Consider the following 22,547-nt stretch of genomic DNA (forward strand, 5'->3'; position numbering starts at 1 on the left):
TGAAAAGAAGAATCAGAGGATTAATAGAGATTGTACACTCAAATATTTGAAATCAAATACTACGATTGTTTGCAATATTTTTCAGTCTCGATTATTTTCCTGACGCAAATTTATTGTCTATAAATATATTAAAATATCTTCTTTATTTCTACCTCTAATTAGAAATTATATACCCACAAATTCATAAAATATTTAAATATCTTCTTTAATCTATGATTATTGTCCATTTTGAATCATTTTTCATACTTTAAATTATGTTATAAAATATCGAGTTACCTTTGTCCCTTTGATATCTGCTTATTCCTTAGCACACTTGCTTTCTTGTAAATATTTCTTTTAATAAATTATCTAATGATATGATCAGAAAACATAAATAAAGAATAATAAATGGTTAAGAAGAGATGATCTTTAAAAAGTTGTGGTTAAAAACATAACATAAATTATTATTATTATAGACTTAATTTATTGCCTTGATCTTGGGCCCGGGCTTAGCACGTGCTTTGGAAGACTATATATTACTAAATGGCGTGGTATAGCCACTTATTAACATGGTATTTAGTTTTTATTCAATATTTTTAATATTGAGCAAAAATAACCATTACTCTATTAAATTAATATAAAAAAATATTTTTACCCTTTATTGGTGAGTGGTATATATGTATGCAGGGATGCTCCAACTGATCTTATCTTCCCTTGAATATATATCAAAAATTGCATACTCCATTTTCTTTCGAAAATGGAAATTCTGCGAGCTGACACCATCAGAGGTAGTAGAGCAGACGAAATGGCTGAATGGTTACATTCTGTCATTGATATAGATGACCCTCCTCCTAGTACAACATCAGTTAATTCAGAGAATGACAAAATAAGATCAATTCCCTCTACGATTTTATTGTTCGAAAATCAATTACCTTTCCAGGTTCTAGCTGTGTTAGCAAACGCATTTGGATTTGACGAGGATTTTTTGCTACAGTTAATGATCCAGCGGTTCCTCGTTAAGCAATTGTTAACAATATGAGTGTAATTCAGACCGTCCTCGCAGGAAGTCGGACTTATAAATAGACTGATTGTGCATGCGCATGTTGCCCCCTATCAACATTTTATTCTTGTTTTTGCTTGTATCTTCATTAGTTGTGTATTATGATTGTGGTCGAATATGGAAACCCGTTGGATGAGTTTAACTCGTCCAATGGATTTGTTAGGAGGCACTAATTAGGCCTTTTGTTTGGCATCATGTTTCCAGTTGTATTTTCCATATATTCATCATATCTTGATTGTGTTCTTAGTACAATAGTAGAATATGGTACAATATCTATTTGATGTCTGATTTTGCTATTTAAAATTCACCAAGAAGCAGATGACGAGCATTTGCCAACACTGACTAAATTTTTAAACAGTGCCATCACAAATCCCTACCTGTTGCCATTCCTAATTTCCTATGCTTAAGTATAGCACAATTTAACCTTCAATTGGTCAATAGTAAGTTAACCCTGATGAGGAAAAATGTCCATTACAACCATTTACAAATACAGACAAGATATTAGAATTTAGAAGAAATGGAAACATCTCAAGTGTTTCTCCCCAACTGTTAACAAAGAGCATATAAACTATCCTAAGTTTTATTTTTCAAGTTTCCTTCCTCAGAAATATTCACGTTTTTTCATATTTTATCAGATCATTTTGCTCTTAATCTGTGCATTAGAGGGACTCTGCAAATTGAGGAGCTCCTAAGTCAAGCTCTTGTTTCATTATGCAGTTCATAAACCAGTCACTGCTGAAAGTCCATATTCCCTTCTTAACTGCTGACAGTGCTTCATCCATGTCTTCTTCACATGCAACGAATATCGTTTTAGAATCGTCTTTCACTTGATCTAGTCCATGTATAACCTACGAATTTAGTAAGAAATGACATCAAATAATGCAGGGAAAAAATGACATGCTCCATCTCCTTATTTTCAATTATTTCCATCTTGGTCCTTTTTTCTCAAGCGGAGAAAGTACAAGTTTACTCCTTAGTTGGCCTACCAAGTGCAAATCCAGATTAGTCGAGCCAGTAGATTTTAGATAACAGATGGTGGAAGAGAAGGAGAGAGTGCAAGTTCGACATGATTTTGGAAAAATATAAACGGCATTATGGATATTCTGAAGATTGCTTGCTCATTAAGCAAATATTAACTCACATTTCCTCCTGCAGAATTTACAATGTCTGATAAGGTACCAACTGGAGGATGAACATGAGCTGCAAGACATATGTCATACCCCTTGAGCAGAGATTGGGGGTATGTTTTTGCTCTAAGAACTACCCCTTTAAGCTCAGTTCTGTACTGCAGTTCGTAGTCTTCATCTCTCAAAATAAATGGCATTTCATCTGGAAAAATCAACAGGGAATGATCAACAAGTGTCAATAGTCCAATTAAGGTCAAACTTAACAGTTTTTACCCACCTATAAATTGGCCATTCCGGAAGCTTTCTTTCAACCAACTTGGTGACAGTATCCAAGCTCTGATCGCATTTCCACAAGACCAAAAACAAGAACACATGCAATCAAATTCTGGAGTCTAGCTACTTTCAAGAATTTAGGTTACAAATACTGGAAACCAAAAAGTAAGGCTGGGAAAAAATAACAAGAGATAGAAGTGAATGACGTAGTACTGTCTATATGTTTAGAAAAATAAGACAGTACATATGACATTAAAAAAAAAAATCAAACGGACATTTGGATAGTATCTTAACTTTGTGGCACTATGATGCATTATTTCTAGCCATGACAATCCTACATATTTTTCTAAAAGCACAACAACCAAAATCATCCTATCAAAAATTTATCCTATGGATGCAGACCTAGATTTTCACATAGGTTTGGAACATTTTATGTACAGTTTGCATAAAATGATCCCTGATCTCTTATTTGCACGTGCTGTGACAATTTTGCACTCTTAAGATGTCCATCTTGTAGAAACTGTCCTTTTCAGAAAGGAAAGCTTAAAGTAGCCTTAAGAAAGAAAATGCTCATCTCTTAACCTGAAATAAATATCAGATGTAAACTCTAGTAATTGTATTCAGGAAATAAGCAGAGAAAACAAAGGGATGGACAATAGTCAGTCCATCTTGTAATTTTAGACTTAGGGCAGTTCACCTCCGCCTGAAACGCCTAGGCTAGCAAACCAAGTAGCTATTTGATCTTGTGTTATGCTGTGTTAGAATGACAAGACTCACTCAAAATTCAAAAATGTAAGTTGCATATCCATCTCATCTTCTATACTTCTGAACTGGGTAACTATGGTGCATAATATACTTTTGGTATAACTATGGTGCATAAAGTACAATATTGGTCTTTGATTTGATCGTTCCTCGTCGACTGTAGTTCACATCCCCATGGCCAGTATTGAGAGGCTTAAAACCTGGACTTACTTCTGACTACTTTGAACTAGTAGTCTAGTACCATAGCCGAATTAACACAACTCTATGCTTTTACCTTTCCTGGTTTAATTTCCCTTGATCAGTTTTGGGTTTTTCCCTCAATATTACTACCGATAAAGGACTACAGGAGAACTAGCAGAAACAGTGGACAAAAAAAATAGGAAAATAACAACTCCAAATTTATGGAATAGTCAAGATAGATTAAAATGCCATCAGGGCTGCAGCAAGCAGCACGCGTTGAGAAACTCACCCTGAGCATAGAGCAGAGCAAAAATTCAAGGTTTTCCTCACTTTGCCTGTGACTACGTGTGTGCTTACACTTCCATCAGAAGTAACATCTCCACCAAGGTCTCCGATTATCTGCATAAGCAGCATAAATGTGCATTTAAAAGGAATAATAAATGAGAAGAATCCTCAAATAGGTGTCAAAATAGTCTACAAATTCATATTATGAAAGGGGATAAGCATCAAACAATTATTAAAGAAGTGTCTGGGAAAAAAGTAGGCAACTAGAGTATACCTTGGTCAAATTTGCTTTTTTATTATCATCAGCAATATTCATCAGCATAATTCTGTAGTTTGTCCCTCTTGAATAAATGCCTGGGCTACTGTGACCTTTATATGTCAAATTAACTGCGGTAGCTTCTTCAGCATTCTTTTCCAGAGAGCGGCTTGTTAATCGGTCACTAGGATTAATATCTGTCTTACATTTTCTCTTTGAAACTGCAGAGAAATTAATCCCCACATCACTTTCTAAACTATTGTCCTTAGCATGCAAGTCACAGTCAGTTTGATGTCCTCCCTTTATTTTTTTGGATTTAACAGAAGTGTATGAGGTTTCCCAAGTCCTCTTCTTTGATCCTGATGCTGAACAAGAACATTGCTTCAATAAAGCTTGGCGTTCGCTTTCATTGAATCCCATAGGTCCATGCTTGCTGCTCCCAACAGCACCATCTCCAGGTTGAAAGTCTTGACAATCTTGAAAGAAATACAGAAATGAGAATAGTGATACACATTGAAAGATCTGTAGAAGTCGCAATATGCTCTAAACTTATTTTTTGTTTCTTACTTTCTTTTGAATTCAAAGTAACTAAAAATAATGTTGATGCAGCCAGACATTTAAGGGTCATAAGATTACAAAGTTACCTTGGAGCTAGTAATTATTTTGATGTGTGCAGGAAAGTAATTGTTGCAAGGATAAATAACTTAGCATGGAGTTAATACAAGAGGAAAATAATGCGGTTCTGTGAATTAGCAGAAGTGGTAGTAGCTTCACTTACCATAGTAGTTAGAGCCGATGCTTTTAATTGCCTCATTTCTGTCCTGGGAATGGTCATTTCCCTCAGACACAGTTTCTCTTTGTTCTTGAAGAACTGGAGATTGGCAATCCTCTCCTGAAGGCTTTAAGGGGAATTTCAAATTTAGATACACTGCAGAATCGTGTAAGCTGTCCTTGTTGAAATGAGAAATCATGAGATTTGAACCGCCAGGAAAACACAATGCTTTTCGAATATCAGCCTTAACGGGGAGCCTGCGAGCTCTGCCTTTCGTGTCAACTTGACCAATAACTGAAAACCCCTACACACATTGCTTATTATCATAAAGTGTAGGAGCAACAGAGAAAGCATACGCATAGCCAGTATCTATGCACCTATTTGATGCAGAGGGATTATCAGAAGGTAAATACCGTAATGCATTTTGATATATTTTGTTTTCGACTTGATAAAGTTCATCAAAAATATGGAACTTACCTTAAATAGCATGCTTTGGGAATCTTTTATACATATTTAGTAATGTATTATATTCTAAAACCAGCCATGATTGGTTATAGTTCAACCACATACAAGCATTATTGAAGGTTTACCTGCTTAAGCCAAAATCCTTCAGACTCCTTATCTCCCCAGCAAAGTACGGTTCGAACGCCCACACCTTGCAATCTTTTCCTCAGCTCCAAATAGATTAAGCGACCAATCCCCTGTAAGTCAAGCTGTTAATATTGTCCCAAGTTCCTATACCATTGAACATTATCTATTAGGAAATTTGTCAAAATTAATGCATGCAGATGTTTAAAAGCAGCGAAATGTTGGGATTTTTCAAACTTTAAAAAACTTTTTGAATAGTTATGAAGGAATTATTGAATGAATGATGTATACCATATTATTTAAAAGCATAAACCATTAAAGAAAGGATACACTTATTTGGTTAATTTGGGTCTGTAATAAGCATCTCTCTTATAAAGAGCAGAGAAGAGTACATAAAGAATAAAGAAGATGAAAAAATTTAACAAGTTTAACAGAACACTACATCTATGTTTCTCACAGAGTTCATAGTTCTGACAGCATTAAAATTTGCAATTTTGCACTCATATCTCTTGAAGCACGAGAGAAATGACTCCAGTCTTAATCCAGTATGTGAATCAAAGAGGCAATCAGAAATCAACATAAAAATCAAATTAAAGCTAGGGAACAACTAGTGAACCTTGAGTTGGTACACCGATTTAACAGCCGCAAGAGGAACCTCAGCAAATTGCATATCAGCTGGAACTATTTGATAAGTGATTGCGGCAATGACCTTGACAATATAAAGATAAAAAAGGATTAGATGCAGAATTTCAGTTAAAGCAAAGTGCAGTAGACCTTCACGAGCACACTGACTTGTACATTTAAGTAGTAATGTTAATACATAGAAATCATCTATACACATGCCACCAAGCTCAATGACCTATAGGATGGAATTTGTTATTCCATTTATACCAAGAAGCACATAACAAGTACTAGTACAGCAATCATCGGAGCATACTTCCCCAGGTTCTATGTCCTCCTTGGTTTTCAGAACTAGCGTGCAGTACTTCCTGCCAAAGCAATCAGCATTCAAAATGCAGATTTTTCCCATCCATTCACAAAATATTGAAATACATCAGAAGCAGGGTTATGCTAAAAGACCATGAGAAAAAAACATCAGCACAGAGAGAAGAATTAACTGCTACATATTTATACCCATTTGATACACATCTTTCAAGGAATTGTGATTCTTTTCCTGTGTTTGCAGCATAGTTCATTGCTGGTAGCTCATTTGAATAAATGCTCAATACTTCCTGCCACAACATAGACAGTAAACAAGTGAGGATGGAAAACAACTCAGTCTAAGCAGCAATTATCAAGCAGGGTAAAATAAAAGATAAGCACAGACAACAGAGAAAGAAAACACCACCTTCATTTGTTACACAACACGAATAATTTGTCAGTGTGTTCTGATTTTGTCAACCAACAGACATAGAAAGGGCTAAGTAATCACAACTGCACAGCCTTTACAGATTTCCCTATCACCCTATGTTCATGTTTTCCCCTAGTTACTAATTCATCTATTGGTAGATGCTCTGCACACAGAATATTGAATCATAATCCAATCCAAACATAGAATGCCCACCACCATTTTCTGGCAGAACTTTGTCGAGTATAGACAGAAACAAGTAGGAAGGTGTCTCCCAAAATACTTGAGCTAATATTAACCAAAAGATCATTTACTTCGGAAATGTTAACCACCAAATTTGCATGATGTTATAGACGAAACACCAACCAAATTCTTTTTACATCTTCTTATCAAAATACTATTTTCATTTTCTCCATTTGCGCAACAAGTTCCAAGTACAGTAGCCAAACTCATGAGAAAACTTGTGTCCAAGAGCTAAGCTAAAGCAGCTGCAATATAAAAAACTATATGCAAACAAATAGTATAATTATGACGAATGAACCGAGCAAAATGAATATAAGGAATTCAAATAACTGACGCGGACTAGTTTGGCACTAAGGCGCATTTTATTCAATCAATTACATACAAAATACACTACACTCAAATATACCAAGAAACAAACTTGGTATACACAAAAAAAGGATATACCTGAAGTAAAGACTTGGTTTTTCCGTCAACATCTTTGGGATTAATGAGCATGAAGCAGTAATTACCTAATCAACACAGGCCCACAACCAAATCAATCATTTCACAAATCAAGAAAAATCATACATACAACAAACTCAATAAAATGAAACAAAAAAGAGAAATTTATCCCAAAAAACTCCATACCATTTTCCTCATACCCACTATTCATAGGGATTTCGCCTTCCTTTGAACAATTCCCATCATCCACCACTGCAAAACACATTAACATTAGCAAACCACTCACTTCAAAATATTATAAGCATTAATTAATATCTCGATAAAGATGGTAACTAATCTTCTATCACATATTACAATTCACTTACACTATCAGTGTACATAACTTAAATCCTAAAGAAAAACCTGAATGACCATCCAAGAAGTATAGTAAACAAATAAATAATAAAAATGTTAAACTAAGTAAGATTATTACCAGAGATTTTGACTTTGGCGTTCTTTGCCAAAGATATTTCGAGATTATTTCCGTTTAATTCTGAGGAGAATTTCCCAGCTTCCACAACAACCTTACAATTTCCTAAAACTGACAAAAACAGAAAAATAATGAAAATTAGGGATTTTATGAGAAAAATTATTGAACTGTTAATTGGAGCAATCTAGGGTTTTTTTCCCCTTACCGATGGGAATAGGTGTAGTATAAGAGAAGAGAGAAGAACACTTTTTCGGTGCCATTGTAATGTACGTCGTAAGCTACTTTGCCTTTGTTTTTTGTTTTGAGAAATGAAGAAAGAAAATAGTGGGAGACGCAGAGCGATTATTTATAAAGGATGATTTAAGCGGGAAAAAGAAGTGGTTTTGAATTTCGTTTTACGATTTCCCTTTTTCTTTTTTAATTTTTTTAACAGTACCTCGTGTTAAAAAGATGCGACGTGCTTTTTATGTTTTTTTTTTGGTTTCTTTAAATTGGTTTAAGCCACGACCTGATCGTAATGATATTCCGTCTCAAATAGTTCTTACAACAACAATAAATCCAGTATGTTCCCAACATGTGGGGTTTGGAGAGGATAGTCTGTACGCAGTCCTTATCCCTACCTAATGCAGGTAGAGAGGTTGTTTCCAATATACTCTCGGCTCAGGAAGGGTAAGTAGAAGAAGAGGAAAGCAAGGAAGGAAGAAAGAATGAAGAGAAAAGAAAAAGGGAGAGATAAAGGATAAGTAGCACCAAATAATAGCAACAGGGAATACAATACCTGAGGCGAACAAAACCACATAACGTAATAAAAATCTAAGAATATGAAGGGACATGCATGCTACTAAGACTATCGGTAAACAACTAAAAACTATCAACTAACCTTCTACCTTAATCCTCGACCTTCACACCCTCCTATCAAGGGTCATGTCCTCAGTAAGCTGAAGCAGCGTCATGTCCTGTCTAATCACCTCTCCCCAGTACTTCTTAGGCCTACCTTGACCTCTTCTCAAACTCTCCATGGCCAACCTCTCACACCTCCTAACAGGAGCATCAATGCTTCTTCTCTTAACATGTCTAAACCATCTCAGCCTCGACTCCCATATCTTGTCATCCACGGAGGCTACTCTCACTCTGTCCCGGATAGCTTCATTCTTAATCTTATCTCTCCTGGTACACTCACACATCCATCTCAACATCCTCATCCCTGTTACTTTCATCTTCTGCATGTGGGAGTTCTTGACTGGCCAACACTCAGCCCCATACAACATAGTCGGTCGAACCCCCACTCTATAAAACTTACCCTTAAGTCTTGGCGGCACATTCTTATCACATAAAACATTGGAAGAGAGCCTCCATTTCATCCATCGCGTTCCGATGCGATGTGCGACATCTTCGTCAATCTCCTTATTACCTTGGATAATAGACCCGAGATACTTAAAACTCGCTCTCTTGGGGATAACTTGAGCATCAAGCTTTACCTTTACGTCTGCTTCATGGGTCTCATCACTGAATTTGCACTCCAAGTATTATGTCTTGGTTCTACTCAGTTTGAAACCTTTAGACTCCAAGGTCTGTCTCCAAACCTCCAACCTCGCGTTAACTCCGCTTCGCATCTCGTCAATCAACACTATATCATCGGCAAATAGTATGTACCAAGGCACCTCCCCTTGGATGTGTTGCGACAGTACATCCATCGCCAAGGCAAATAAAAACGGGTTAAGAGCCGATCCCTGGTGCAACCCCATCACCACAGGGAAATGCTCTGAGTCACCACCCACAGTCCTCACCCGAGTCTTAGCATCATCATACATATCCTTAATCACCCCTGATGTATGCTACCGGAACGTCGCTAACCTCCAAACACCTCCACAGGACCTCCCTCGGGACTTTATCGTATACTTTCTCAAAGTCAATAAACACCATATGTAAGTCCTTATTCCTCTCCATGTACTGCTCCACTAATCTCCTTAATAGATGAATCGCTTCTGTAGTCGAACACCCCGACATGAATCCAAACTGATTCTCGAAAATAGACACGCACCTCCTCACCCTGGCCTCCACCACCCTCTCCCAAACCTTCATAGTGTGACTCAACAACTTGATACCCCTATAATTGTTGCAATTTTGGATATCACCCTTGTTCTTGTAAAGCGGAACCATCGTACTCCACCTCCATTCTTAGAGCATCTCCTTCGTCTTAAAAATAAAATTAAACATCCCAGTGAGCCACTCCAAACCTGCTCGCCTCGCGCTCTTCCAGAATTCCACCGGAATTTCGTCTGGCCCCGTCGCTCTGCCCCTGCATATCTTATGCATCGCCCCTTCCACCTCCTCTACCGTACTCCACATACAGTACCCAAAATTCTGCCGACTCTCGGAGTGCTCCAACTCACCCAGCACAATGCGTATATCCCCCTCCTCGTTCAACAGTTTATGGAAGTATGCCCGTCATCTTCTCCTAATAAGTGCCTCGTCCATCAATACTTTGCCATCCTCGTCCTTGATGCACTTGACTTGGTCTATGTCGCGGGCTTTCCTCTCCCTCACCTTGGCCAACCGGTACAACTTCTTGCCCCTGTCTTTGCCCCGAGCTCCTCGTACAAACTAGCAAACACCGCGTTCTTAGCCATCGTAACTGCTAACTTTGCCTCTTTCTTTGCCTTTCTGTAACACTCCCGATAAGTCCTTTTTTCCTCCTCGTTTGTACTCTTTACTAGCTTCAAATAATCACCTTTCTTAGTTTTCATTTTACCTTGGACCTCTCCTTTCTACTACCAGTCCCCTTTATAACCCCCAGGAGAGCCATTTATGACCCCTAAGACCTCTCTAGCAGTCCACTTTACCCAAATAGTTCTTACCCAAAGTTAAAATTAAAATCAATTAAATAAATCATTTGTTAATTAAGATAGAATATGCAAATTAAGTGCGAGAAATCAGTTAAGGTTGCTTTTATGTTTTTTAAGGTTAATTACACTAAATATTCTTGTAATATAACTCAATTTTGGACATACCCATGTATTTTAAAATCAAACACTTACATTCTTTATACTATGAAAATTCTATACTTACAACTCCTATAATGTATAACCATAAATAAATATATTAAAATATAAATTAAAATTATGTAATTGTTTTTACATAAACAGACTTCTTGATTATACTAGCTTTTTTGAGAAATTTTCAGAAATCACTATTGTTTAGTGTTAATTAACTTCATATAGCTATCATATACTTAATTACTTCTTATAGCTACCTTTTCAATTGTTATGGTAATGTATTCGATGTATTCAAGCTCCTGTATTGATGAATACAGTAGCAAAACTCGACGAAAAATAGGGCAATCCAGCTATACGATGTTGTATTCATATGCATTCGCGCACTGTATTTATGAATACAGTAACGGCAATCTGTGTAAAAATAGATCTCTCAAACTGTTTAAAAATGGAAAATGGATCAATTAACGTGATACACTCCTAATATAACTTAACAAACACAATTATAACGCGCAACATTAACAATCAAATTAATGAGAAGGTTTATCAGACGACAAACACCAAAAAACAGAGCCATCTTCAGAGTTTCAGTCCCTCGTTTTTTTCTTGGTATCGTTCGAGGTTTTTTTTCACTGATATTGTTCGAAGTTATGATAAGAAGTGATACGAGTATCTACAGAAATAGTTTGAAATTCGATTTTCTAGATGGCAAGTTTAACCGTGCTACTTCGTCATTCTGGCAAATGGAACATTGAGAATAGTTATGTCGATTATTCGATTGATAGGATACTGATAAAAGTGTATGTGTCGTACAATGATTTGGTTGCTTCAATTTCGAAGCAACTTGCCATATATTTGAGCTCAAAGTCAATTAAAATTGAATACAAAGTGGAAGAAAATTGCACGCTTATGAAAATACACAACGACATGGGATATGTCACGACCCGAAATTCCTACCTTCGGACCATGATGGCGCCTAACATTTCACTTGCTAGGCAAGCCAACGTTAGAATAATATTAACCATTTTTTAAACAATCTTTACAGTATTAGTAATCAAGGAACCAAAACCGGAAGCAAAATTTAAAATATAGTGAAATAATCAATAAAAATAACGGTGTCTAAATACCATTCCAGAATTGGTATCACAAGTGTACGAGCTTCTAGAATAATACAAATAAAGGTCTGAATAAAATAAAGTTGTTTGGAAATAAATACACAGCTAAAGTAAAATAGACGGGGACTTCAGAACTGCGGACGTCATGCAGTTATACCTCAAGTCTCCTCTGAATAGCTGAAATTCGAGCAAGTCTATGGCACGCCGTTGGGACCAACTCCGAAATCTGCACAAGAAGTGCAGAGTGTAGTATCAGTGCAACCGACCCCATGTACTGGTAAGTGTTGAGCCTAACCTCGACGAAGTAGTGACGAGGCTAAGGCGGGTCACTTACATTACTTGTACGCAATATTAGTAACAACAACAATAATATAAATAAATTATGTAACTCATTTATAATAATTGAAGCAACTCAGCAATCATAACCAATTATCATTTTCATCAATTCTGTTGCAGCGTGCAACCCACTCTCATAACATATTCACATTCAATTCTGTTTCAGCGTGCAACCCGCTCTCACAATATATTCACATTCAATTCTGTTGCAGCGTGCAACCCGCTCTCACAATATATTCCTTTAATCAAATCTGTTGCGGCGTGCAACCCGATCCCCCAATGTATATATATGTATGTCGACTTTTTAATAAGTCTGTTGTGGCGTGCAACCCGATCCTCCAATATAAACTTTTCATAAGTCTGTTGCGGCGTGCAACTCGATCCTCCAATATGGACTTTTCATAAGTCTATTGCGGCGTGCAACGCTATCCTCCAATATGGACTTTTCATAAGTCTGTTGAGGCATGCAACTCGATCCTTCAATATATTCATTATAATTAATTATGTTGTGGCGTGTAACCCGCTCCTCCAACATACTCATTTACCAATTCTTATAGAAGAATTTTCCTCAATAAATGCAACAATTAATATAAAATTATAAGACAACAAGCATACAATAATTATAATTTAATTATGAAACAAACAATGACAAATAGCAGATTATTATGGAAATCAGGGAGAAAATAGGCAGTTTAATATTTAATATGCTAAATGTCAAATAACAATTAAAACACATAATTCAAATAGCATGTAACAATTAATGCAGGAATTCAAGAATTAATATTTGACAAAGAATAGGAGAGAAACAGTTATTATAATAATTAATTTATGATTTAAAACAAATTATGATTTTTCAAGTAAGCAGGCAAACAATTAATTTGACGACGTATAGACACTCGTCACCTTGCCTATACATCGTTCACATGCAATTCACATAACAATTAAATTAAGGGTTCTATTTCCTCAAGTCAAGGTTAACCACGACACTTACCTCGCTTTGTAAATTCCAACCAATTACTCAACCACATCTTTTCCTTTTAAATTTGACTCTGAAAGCTTCAAATATATTCACAAACAATTCGATATATTCAATACTAATCATAGAAATTAATTCCATATGAATTTATAAATTTTTCGGATAAAAAACTAAAATTCATTTAAATATTCGACAGTGGGACCCACGTCTCAAACGAGTCCAACCATACAAAAATTATCCAATTCCGATGTCAAATGGACCTTCAAATCTTAAATTTTCGTTTTTGGAAGATTTTATAAAAATCTGATTTTTCTTCCATAAATTCACGGATTCATGATATAAATGAGTATGAAATCATGAAATATAATCAATATAGTATAAGGAACACTTTACCCCAATGTTTTCCCGTAAAAATAGCCCAAAAATCGTCTTACCCGAGCTCAAAAATGGAAAAGGGTTGAAAATGGGACGAATCCCATTTTCCAGAACTTAAGTTCTGTTTCTAGGACTTTTACCCTTCGCGAACGCGGTCAGTGTCTCGCGTTCGCGAAGCACAAATTTGTGATGTCCCATTTTACACTTCGCGAACGCGAGGGCTACTTCGCGAACGCGAAGCTTGCCCACCCTGGCCTTCGCTAACGCGAGATTCCCTTCGCGAACGCGAAGGCAATAATCCTGGCCAACCTCTTTCCCTTCGCGAACGCGAGGCTTCGGTCGCGAACGTGAGGCTTTGAACCTCAGGTATTCGCGAATGCGGTCACTCGGTCGTGAACGCGAAGCACAAAATGTGCCAGCCCCAATTTACTCTTCGCGTTCGCGAGAGTACCTTCACGAACGCGAAGAAGAACACACCAGAAGCCTGAAGTCTGCAGAAAACCAGATTTCCTAAGTTCGAAAATGATCCGTTAACCACCTGAAACCAACCCGAGCCCTCGGGGCTCCAAACCAAACATGCACCCAAGTCCTAAAACATTATACAAACTTGCTCGCGTGATCAAATCGCCAAAATAACATCAAGAACTACGAATTGGACACCAAATCAAAGGAAATTTCCAAGAAAACTTTAAAACTTATATTTTTACAACCAGACGTTTGAATCACGTCAAATCAACTCCGATTCTCACCAAATTCGGCAGACAAGTCATAAAAATATTATAGTGGACCTACACCGGGCTCCAGAACCAAAATACGGACCCGAGGTCAATAAATCCAATATCAATAATTTCTTAAAAATCATTAAGCTTTCAAGCTTTTAATTTTTCTTCAAAACTCTATATCTCGAGCTAGGGACCTCAGAATTCGATTCCGGGCATACGCCCAAGTTTCAAATCACGATACGGACCTACTAAAATTGTCAAAACACTGATCCGAGTCTGTTTTCTCAAAATATTGACTAAAGTCAACTTAGTTGAGTTTTTAAAGCTCTATTTCACATTTTAATCTATTTTTCACATAAAAACTTTTCGGAAAATTTTACGGACTGCGCACGCAAGTCGAGGAATAATAAATGATACTTTTTGAGGTCTTAAAATACATAATTACTTATTAAATTTAAAGATGACATTTTAGGTCATCACAGGTTACAAGTGTATGTATAGTGGAAAAAGGAGAATAGAGAATTTGGGATGTATCCATTGTGTATAACTACAATGGATAAAGAAATTGTAGCTAGAGGAAGTTTAATTCAAAGTGACCTAATGCAACTAGACGAAACAGATGGGGTGAGTAAATTTGATACAGTTGATACACTTGCACTTGAGTTTTTAAACTCGGGTGAACCAATTGATGTTTTCGAACCGGAAAGGAATTTGATTATTTCAAAAACTAATCAAAGAGAGGTCATGGTTAAACAAGTATATAAGGATAAGGCAACATTGAAGGCGGTGATGGAGCAATATGCAATTGCTGAAAGGTTTCAATTCTGGGTTGATAGGTCTAATGCTATCATGTTTGAATGTTATTACTTACAACCTCTTCACCAATATGGTGTTTTCAACTATATGGATATGTATCCGTAATAGTTTTATAAAATATTCATGGTAGAATTTATAAATACAGTAAATATAATATTGTATTTATAATATATGCTTTCCTTCATGCTATGTTTCTGTATTAGTGTTCTTGTAATTGAATGTTGTGAAACAGTATATTAATGTATATTTAAAGAGTACATTTTATAAATAGGAGAATTGAACTATTTATTTTAATGTATGTTTATACATTGTTTTATGCAATGTATTCAAAAAAGGTATATAGTATATTCATGTAACATACATTGTATTCCGTTGTATGTTTATATATTCAAAACTTTTGTTGGCAAATTAAAATGTTGTGTGTCTGTAGCCGAACCAACTGAAGGATCTATATATGTTTTATCCATACATAACCAATTGTATTTATAATACAAATGTATTTGCAACTATACATTGTTATGTATTTCTAAGGATTGTGAATGGAGATTTAAGGCTTCTAGTATTAACAAATCACAAATGTACAAAGTGAGAAAGTTTAATGATAAGCATATATGTTCGTTGAAGGATAAGGTGTATGAGCAACGTCAAGCAACCAGTAGGTTGATTGGGGGAATGATTAGGTCCAAGTTTACTAATCATAAGAGGAAATACACTCCAAAAGATATAATTGATGATGTGAAATCGGACTTTGGTGTAGATGTTAGTTACATGTTGGCGTGATGCGCTAAAGAAAAGGCAGTGAATTTTTTGAGAGGTGAACCAGCTGATTCATACATTAAATTATCAGGGTACTTATATACACTGTATATGGCATATCCTAGTTCATATATTAGAATGGAAAAATCACCTAAAAATGAGTTCATGTATTTATATATAACGTTGCATGCTTTTTTAAAGGGATTCGATTACTGTAGACCCATCGTGGTTGTGGATGGCAGCTACCTAAAATCGGCATACACAAGGACATTCGTCTTGGCTATCACGTTGGATGGTTGTGGATGGTGCAGGTTAGACAGTTAAAAAAAATACATACAAGTTGGATTAACCTAAAATATGGTGTTTTGACTTTTTAATACGGCTTGAATGATAATTTTTGTATATGTATGCAATTGTATTTATAGGACTTATATTGCCACTAGCATATGGTGTTTTTTATTCGGAGAATGATGCTGCTTGGTTGTAGTTCTTTGAGCAATTTAAGGTAGCTTATGGCGAGCGAGAATACATATGCATTGTTTCATATAGGAATGAGAGCATCATCAAATCTGTATCGAGAGTGTATCCTACGGTACCCCATTTTGCTTGTATATGGCATCTATGGAACAACATATATAAGAAATTCAAAAAGAGTCATGCAAAGTTGAGCGAGGTATACTTTTCGATGGCAAAAACATACACTCAATATGAATTTGATAGTATAATGAAAAAGGTGGAGAAGGTAGATATTAGGGTGAAAGAATACTTGGAATTAGTTGGATACGAAAAGTGGGCTAGATTGTATGCACCTGTTAACCAGGGATGGACTATGACGTCAAATATTATTGAGTCAATCAATTCCGCACTTGTATCATCAAGAGAATTGCCAATATACTACTTCCTAGAAGAATTTAGGAAGATGTTTGGACGTTGGAATTGCAGCAATCGAAAAGAAGCTTCACACACCTACACAACGCTTGGAAAAAATACCAGGAGATCCTTACATTGAATGAGGCACTGTTTACACGTATGATTGTAAGTTTTTTTTTGCTATAAGAACTTGCATTGACAAACTAAGATATATGAATACATCATGTATTTATTCCCGATACAACCTCTATAACAACCTACTACCTACCTTTTTTATATTAACATTAGTACATGTATTCTGTTGTATCAAATGGTTGTATTAACTGCATATTATATGTTGACAATACATGTTGCTACAACTGTATTTCATTGGTTGAATTCAATGGTTTTATTTTGTATTGAAAGTATGTTACTGTATTTCACATATAAATGTATTCACTTTAATATTCTGTCAGATAAATAGTGTATGTATTCAGTATATTTTAAATATTTTTTTCTTGTATACATGTATACTGTATTTAATACGTTTAGTCATTGACAGATACACGACTTGTACAAATATCCACAACTTATATTTCTCTATTTAATGTAGGTTGTACCATCGATTGAACACTTGCACATGGTGAATGATGAAGGAAGGCATTACACCGTTTGTGTCACGACCCAAAACCAACCGTCGTGATGGCACCTATCGTGGAACTAGGCAAGCCAACTACTCAACCAGTTCAACCAAATAAAAACTTTGAAAATTAAATGGAATCAGTTAATATTTAAGAAAAACCCTTTAAAAACTGAAATAAAACCACAACGCAATACAAATCTCTCCCAAAAATCGGGGTGTCACCGAGTACATGAGCATTTATACGAAGATACAGCATACTACAATGTCTGAGGAATAAGAACTGAATGAAATACAAATAAAGATAATGAAGGAGGGTCAAGGCCTTCGAACGCCATACAGCTACTTCGATAGTCTCCAAGATCTCGACTCTTCACTCAGCAGCAGCCGTAACCGGAAGCACCCGGATCTGCACACGAGGTGCAGGGTGTAGCGTGGGTACAACCAACTCAATAAGTAACAAATCCAAATTATGGGTTGAAAGTAGTGACGAAATCAACCGGCACAGTTGAATACAGAAAATAACATTGCAGAAACGTAGACATGCTTTCAAGTTCGATAGATATCTCAAAACAGTAAAAATGGATCAAATCTGAATGGTATGAAGAATATAACTCCTCTACTTCTACATGCCAATGTGCATGTTGTATGTGATGCACCATGCTGACAACCTCATGTGCTCACACTCTCAAATGCTCAATCACTCGGTACTGTATATGGCCCATACGGCCCAGGGAAGATCCATCCCGGAATATATACATCATTGACCATCCATCACTAAGTATCGAGTAGGGCCAATCCAGCCTGTGGAGAAGATCGATCTCCAGGTATATAATGCTTCTGACAAGATCCATGTCCAGGGAAGATCCATCCCTCAATGTAATCAACCGCGCTCACTAGGTGTGTGTGCAGACTCCGGAGAGGCTCATTCAGCCCAAGCGCTATCATAAATCAGTATATCCACTGCGGTGTGCAGCCCGATCCCACAAATACCACTCATAATCAGGCCCTCGGCCTCACTCAGTCATCAATCTCTCCAGTCTCTCTCTCACGGGCTCATAATGTCATGATACTTGCCCGAAAATAATGATATGATATATCAATAAATAACAACAGAGACTGAGATATGATATGAAATGAATGAATATGATTGAGTACAAAATATCAATGAAATCAATAAGACAACAACAAGAAACGACCAATATGGGTCCCAACAGTACATGCATAAAGCCTAAACATGATATCTAGCATGAGTGACAACTCAGTTACTTTATCACATGATGAAAACACGGATATCAACAAGATAGAACCACTAGACAATGCCATGGAATCGATCGGGTCATAATTCTCATGGTGCACGCCCGCCCGCCACTTGGCATGTGCGTCACCTTAATACCAATCACATAACACATAAGTTTGGGGTTTCGAACCCTCAAAACCAAGTTTAGAAGTGTTACTTACCTCAATCCGAGCAAATCCCTACTCCAATGCGCCTTTTCCTCGCAAATCGGCCTCCAAATGACCCTAATCTTGCCACAAATAGTACAATACAATCAATACGGGCTAAAGGAATCAATTCTACAAGAAATTACGAAGTTATAACTCAAAAATCCGAAATCGGCTAAAACCCGGCCCCCGGTCCTACGTCTAGGAATCCAACAAAACTCACAAAATCTGAAAGCACATCCAACCACGAGTCTAGTCATACCAAATTCATCAAAATCCGACACTAACTGGTCATTCAAATCCCCAAAATCAACTCTCCAAATCCCTAGCCTCAAACCCCCAAATTACACCTCAAAAATACACCAACTAGGCGAAAAATTAGTGGGGAAACATAATTATTGAAGAAAACTAAACACAAGGAACTTACCTCAAGAATCCCCTTGAAAATCCTCTCAAAAAACTCCAAAATCCGAGCTAAAAATGTTAGATAATGAAGAAAAGCGCGAACTCGTATGTTTATACGTGCTGCCCAGTCAAACCGCACATGCGGTCCCAAAATCCTCTTCTGCGGTCCCGCTTTTGTGGTGAAAACCCTGCACCTGTGGAAGTCACTTAACTCCCCTGGGCTCGCACCTGCGCTCCATGCCTCGCACCTGTGGAGGCGCTTCTACGGCCCATGATCCGCTTCTGCGAAAGCAGCCTACGCGCCTCAACTCCTTCACACTCCGTTTTTGCGCCCTCTTTGCCGCATCTGCAGCCTCGCAGGTGCAGAAAAGACCTCGCACCTACGACCTCTTTCAATTCCTCCATGGCCTGCTTCTGCAGCTCCCTTCCCGCTTTTGCGGGTTCGCACCTGCGGTGTCTACTCCGCAGGTGCGATTACACCAGAATCCTCAAATTCAACAACTCTTCAACTTCAAACCTTGATCCGTTAACCACCTGAAATCAACTCAAGGTCCCCCGGGATCTCAACTAAATATGCCAACAAGTCTTAAAACATCATACGAACTTAGTTGAGCCTTTAAATCACCTCAAACTACATCAAAAACACAAATCGCATCTCAATTCAAGCCTAATGAACTTTGAAATTTTCAAATTCTAGCCGAAACTTATCAAATCACGTCTGATTGACCTCAAACTTTGCACACAAGTCACAAATGATACCACGAACCTACTCCCACTTTCGAAAATCCAATCTGGCCCCGATAAGTCCACTCCCAGTCAAACTTTCCAAAATTCTAACTTTCTCCATTTCAAGCCTAATTCTACTACAGACGTCCAAATCATAATCCGGATGCGCCCCTAAGTCCAAAATCACCTAACGGAGCTAATGGAACCATCAAAATTCAAATCCGAGATCGTTTACACATAAGTCAACATCCGATCAATTTTTTCAATTTAATCTTTCCATTATGAGACTAAGTGTCTAAATTTAATCTGAAATCTCTCGGGACTCGAACCAATTAACCCGATAAGTCATATAACAGCTATAAAGCACAAATGGAGCAGTAAATGAGGGAATGAGGCTACAACTCTCGAAATGACCGGGCGGGTGGTTACAATTTGCCTCCTAGAGAAAACTTGCAGTTGTGGGCGGTTCCAAGTTGACGAATTACCATGCCCACATGTTTGGGATATCTTGAAAAGCAAGTTTCTAATGTCGGAAGATTATTGCTCGGACTATTACAAACCAAAGTATGTTGTAATGACATACGAGGTGCCCGTGTATCCACTGCCTGACCGAAGTGAATGGAATATACCGACACATATATCAGAGGAAGTTGCCTTACCACCCAAAGAAAAGACCTCCTGGAAGGCCAAAGAAGAAGCACGATAAGCCATTAAGTGAATTGCTTCAGCAGAAAAATCAACATTCGTATAGTATATGTGGTCAAGGAGGACATAATAAACGTACTTGTAGAAATGCTCTACGTAGGAATTAGTTCATGTTTTGATTTTAATTACCACAATAACTATATGTAATAGATTTGTTCATGTTTTCTATAAGAAATTGATTTGTTGGTGTATTGGATTCTTACTGGATGAATTTTTTAAGTTTATATTTCTAAATTGAACGCTATTATGTTTCATGGTATCTTTACAAAATGATTTATATACAGGTATGAGGTATAACAGGACATGTATACATAAAATACATGAGTGTATATTCAAAAACAAATTGAATACATATGTAATTCAATTCCCAAAAAACTTCTGACAAAATAATACAACTATGTAGAAGATTATACTAATACATAAATACAGTAGAATACAAACATAGGAAATAAAAACATAAAATAATCAATGAATATAGCTAAGTTAGAAATATAATAAATACAGTAAAATACAATGAATACAACATAATGAATACAACACTGTCTATCATTTAAATACACTAAAATACAGTAAAACAAAATACATACAATTTAGATTAAACATAAAATATGGTGTTTTGACTTTTTAATACAACTTGAATGATATTTTTTGTATTTGTATACAATTGAATTATGCTGAATATAACAGGACATGTATATAACAGGACATATATACAACCATTGAATACAACATTGTCTATCATTGAAATATAATAAATACAGTAAAATATAATTGAATACAATACTGCATATCATTCAAATATAGCAGAATATAGTTGGATTATAACAGAGATTTAAAACCATTGAATTATGCTTAATATAGCAGGGATATGTATCAGCATAATACAACTATATAAATACATAATAGAAGTATGTGATTTAAAACCAATTGAATACACTACTGCCTATCATTCAAATACAATTGAATACTACTGCTTATCATTCAAATATAGGCAGCTATATAAAATATAATTGAATACATTACTGCATATCATTCAAATATAGAAGAATATAGCTGGATTATATCAGGGATTTAAAACCATTGAATTATGCTGAATATAGCAGGGATATGTATCAGCATAATATAGCTACATAATAGAAGTATGTGGATGATTATTAATACATAATTACAACATAATATATGAATTAATAGAATAACTTAAAGACTGTTATGGTTTCATTCATTAACACCTTAAAGACAAAAGACATTCATGTATTCAAAAACAAAAAAGGTTGAGTAAAATCATGATGTAATCAGTAATAAGCTGCAAATACAATCCGTTTTACAGAAAACTATTCTAAAACTATTTTCACATAAGTATCTGAATCTGTGATTTGCCTACCAATCTTTGCGGGTGCTTCATTGTCACTTATGGCATCAGTGTCTATCTTCCGCATAGCATAATTCCAAAGGAGGGCACCATATCTTTGACGGAGTAAATTGTCATCAAAGGTTATTTATGGAACCAATCCATAAGTGCTCAAACCTCTGCGTATGTTGCGACATACAACCCACAATCCCTGAAAAAGTAGATTGACACAATTAAATATAATTCATATATATAAGATTATAAATGAAACAAGAATAAAAAAAAGGATTGAATGCATACATGCTCCCAGCTCTTTGTTGAGGCACAACTGAAACAAAAACAACATCAAAAGGCTTAGTTTGTGCCTTGTCATTGAATGCTGGTTCACGGGACCAATCAATGCATTGCTTATCTCCGTAAAAACCACTGATCAATAGGTACAGAGGTACAAGCTTAGCAAGCTTATCTATCTCATAACTCACATAAGCATTATGACCTGCTGATCGGTAGGAGTCATATACATTAATACATCTCTCCTTAAATGAGGTAACTGCCA

The 22,547-nt window shown here is 36.3% G+C and overlaps 2 protein-coding genes across 4 annotated transcripts; both read right to left on the minus strand.

The window, feature by feature from the left end:
- Positions 1-1,457: 1,457 nt before the first annotated feature.
- LOC104105087 (uncharacterized) lies at positions 1,458-8,108 on the minus strand. 3 transcript variants are annotated; one of them, XM_009613325.4, is made up of 14 exons: positions 7,989-8,108; positions 7,787-7,894; positions 7,501-7,566; positions 7,318-7,382; positions 6,417-6,514; positions 6,220-6,271; positions 5,899-5,991; positions 5,285-5,395; positions 4,701-4,998; positions 3,941-4,398; positions 3,671-3,780; positions 2,444-2,502; positions 2,181-2,368; positions 1,458-1,887 (listed from the first exon to the last, which is right to left on the minus strand). In XM_009613325.4, exons 1-14 carry the CDS (start codon positions 8,041-8,043, stop codon positions 1,699-1,701), a joined length of 1,950 nt encoding a protein of 649 aa, XP_009611620.1. In that variant the 5' UTR covers positions 8,044-8,108; the 3' UTR covers positions 1,458-1,698. The 3 variants fall into 3 exon arrangements, with proteins under 3 accessions (XP_009611620.1, XP_009611621.1, XP_070055597.1); XM_009613326.4 differs by having other exon boundaries at positions 7,787-7,888; positions 7,989-8,104; XM_070199496.1 differs by lacking the exons at positions 7,318-7,382; positions 7,501-7,566; positions 7,787-7,894; positions 7,989-8,108 and adding an exon at positions 6,631-7,252.
- A 577-nt stretch (positions 8,109-8,685) lies between these two features.
- On the minus strand, positions 8,686-9,000 carry LOC138909186 (uncharacterized). Its single transcript, XM_070200371.1, has one exon. The coding sequence runs from the start codon at positions 8,998-9,000 to the stop codon at positions 8,686-8,688; it is 315 nt and encodes a 104-aa protein (XP_070056472.1).
- Positions 9,001-22,547: the final 13,547 nt, after the last annotated feature.

Source organism: Nicotiana tomentosiformis, chromosome 4, assembly GCF_000390325.3.
Source record: "Nicotiana tomentosiformis chromosome 4, ASM39032v3, whole genome shotgun sequence".
Classification (NCBI taxonomy): domain Eukaryota; kingdom Viridiplantae; phylum Streptophyta; class Magnoliopsida; order Solanales; family Solanaceae; genus Nicotiana; species Nicotiana tomentosiformis.

Excerpts from the sequence above, each read along its gene's own strand:
- LOC138909186 (XM_070200371.1), bottom strand. The coding sequence starts at position 9,000 with ATGAAAGTAACAGGGATGAGGATGTTGAGATGGATGTGTGAGTGTACC.
- LOC104105087 (XM_009613325.4), bottom strand. The coding sequence starts at position 8,043 with ATGGCACCGAAAAAGTGTTCTTCTCTCTTCTCTTATACTACACCTATT. Across the intron at positions 6,515-7,317 it reads AAACCAAGTCTTTACTTCAG|GAAGTATTGAGCATTTATTC; the intron begins GTATATCCTTTT and ends ATGTTGTGGCAG. Across the intron at positions 6,272-6,416 it reads GAAAGATGTGTATCAAATGG|GAAGTACTGCACGCTAGTTC; the intron begins GTATAAATATGT and ends TTGCTTTGGCAG.